Raw genomic sequence first — 1,875 nt, forward strand, 5'->3', positions numbered from 1 at the left:
TAAAAATGACAGAATTAGGCAACAAGATGAAATCATGGTTCATTGGAGGTCAATGCATAAAACATAATAATTACTTCAATACAGATAAGTGGCTCAATAACTAATACATCGTCCTTGAGATCAGTGAAGGAGAGGCGCGAGGGCGGCAAGGAACTGAAGTGGATGAGTCGTTCGATGTAATTTCTCTATGAGGAATACTGGAGAGGAGTGTTTGGTGATGGTTGAAAAGGGAAGTGAGGCAGCGTTTGGTGCCTTCGGACGTTGTCCGAAGGCCTGATCTTCCATCATCCATCATAATTGCATAAGCTTCAATAATAAGTTGTGGCCTGATCTTCTCTTATCTCGTTTTATCTTAATAGTTGGATTGCGTTACTGAAAGTTATCAAAAATTTAGTGGAGGATCGATTACAAAATGGAAAAGAAATGGAGGAAAAACATACAGAAACATTCTTGTTCCAAATAGTTTGTGCATTTCGCAGGGCCAAAAAAATTATCTACATACATGCAAAAAAGGAAACAAATGAAAACGGAAAAGAAGCTGACAAGTTGATCATACCGCTAGCATCGCCATGCAGAGACGGAGAAGAGCGGACGGTCCTGCCAGCACATCATGAGGCGGCCGCCGCCCTCCTCCCGTACCTTGTAGCCGTCGCAGCCGAAGCCCTGCAGCAGGCGGCGGGCCTGCAGGAGCGCGTGGTAACCGAGCGGCACCGCGGCGTTGAGCCGCCGCGCCCACTGCTCCAGCTTCTCGTGCCGCTCCTTCCTCTCCCACCCCTCGCACGCGATGATGTTCTTGATCTCCTCCCCCAGCAGCATCTTCTCCAGCCGCAGCCGCTCCACGGACTGCCAGGGGACAGTCGAGTCGAGGCAGTCGAACAGCGCCGCGTAGTAGAACAGCGCCTCCACGAATCGTTCCGTCAGCGCCGTGCTGTTGTGGTCCTCTCCAGCATTCCTTTCGGCACATGGAAGAGAGGGCGCGACTGGCGGCCGTGTGCTTCGATGATCTCGCTGGCGGCGGAAGCGATGGCGGAGGCGGCACATGGAGGAGAGGGTGCGGCTGTAGTGGGCGAGGGCGGCGATGGGATGCCGCGTGATTTTGAGGTTTGGCCGCGCGATTTGGGAGAGGCGGGATTTTGTAGGATTTTGCTTCGTTTCGGCCACGGTGGAAGATGAACAGTGAAACTCCTCGCCACGTCATATGCCGGGGACGGAGTCGCGCAAACTGTTTGGGCAGGATATCAATCCTATATATATATATATATATATATATATATATATATATACAGAAATGATATTATGAGCGACGGTTACCTACGCGCCCGTGCACGCCGACCGCCGACCTCCACCCGCTTCCGCCGTCCGTTCATCGCCGTCCGACCACCGACGACTGCCGGACCGGTCCGTTGGAACCGCAACTCGCCGGCGCACATTCTGGCATCGAATTCTGGCCGGATTGGCCGGATTTCCGGCCAAAACAAGGCAACAGTGCCTGGCGCCACTATCGGTCGGAATCCGGCCCCGTTCCCGGCCGGATCGGGGGCCGGAGACCGTCCGATAGTGGCGCCAGGCACTGTTGCCTTGTTTCGGCCGGAATTCCGGCCGGATTCTGGCCCAATCCGGTCGGAATCCGGCCACCGCCGGACCGCCTGCGAGTTGCGGTTCCAACGGGTCCGGTCCGGCGGCCGACGGTGGTCGGACGGCGATGAACGGGCGGCGGGAAGCGGCGAAGGTCCGAGGAGAAATACTGTGCAATCGGATGGCTCACGTTTATCGCGATCGCGGGCGGACGGCTGAGATCTAGGCGCTCACGGGGCGCGCACTGGGTGTCGCTCAGAATAGCGGAACTGTATATATATATATATATATATATATATA

At 54.8% G+C, this 1,875-nt stretch overlaps 1 protein-coding gene across 1 annotated transcript; it reads right to left on the bottom strand.

The window, feature by feature from the left end:
• Window positions 1-558: 558 nt before the first annotated feature.
• On the bottom strand, window positions 559-1,041 carry LOC141816200 (scarecrow-like protein 3). Its single transcript, XM_074704025.1, has one exon. It carries the CDS (start codon window positions 1,039-1,041, stop codon window positions 559-561), a length of 483 nt encoding a protein of 160 aa, XP_074560126.1.
• Between the last annotated feature and the right edge of the window lie 834 nt (window positions 1,042-1,875).

The sequence above is a fragment of the Curcuma longa genome, unplaced genomic scaffold, assembly GCF_044706935.1.
Source record: "Curcuma longa cultivar G26 ecotype Majalengka, Jawa Barat unplaced genomic scaffold, ITB_CL_G26_1.1 contig_14966, whole genome shotgun sequence".
Taxonomy (NCBI): Eukaryota; Viridiplantae; Streptophyta; class Magnoliopsida; order Zingiberales; family Zingiberaceae; genus Curcuma; species Curcuma longa.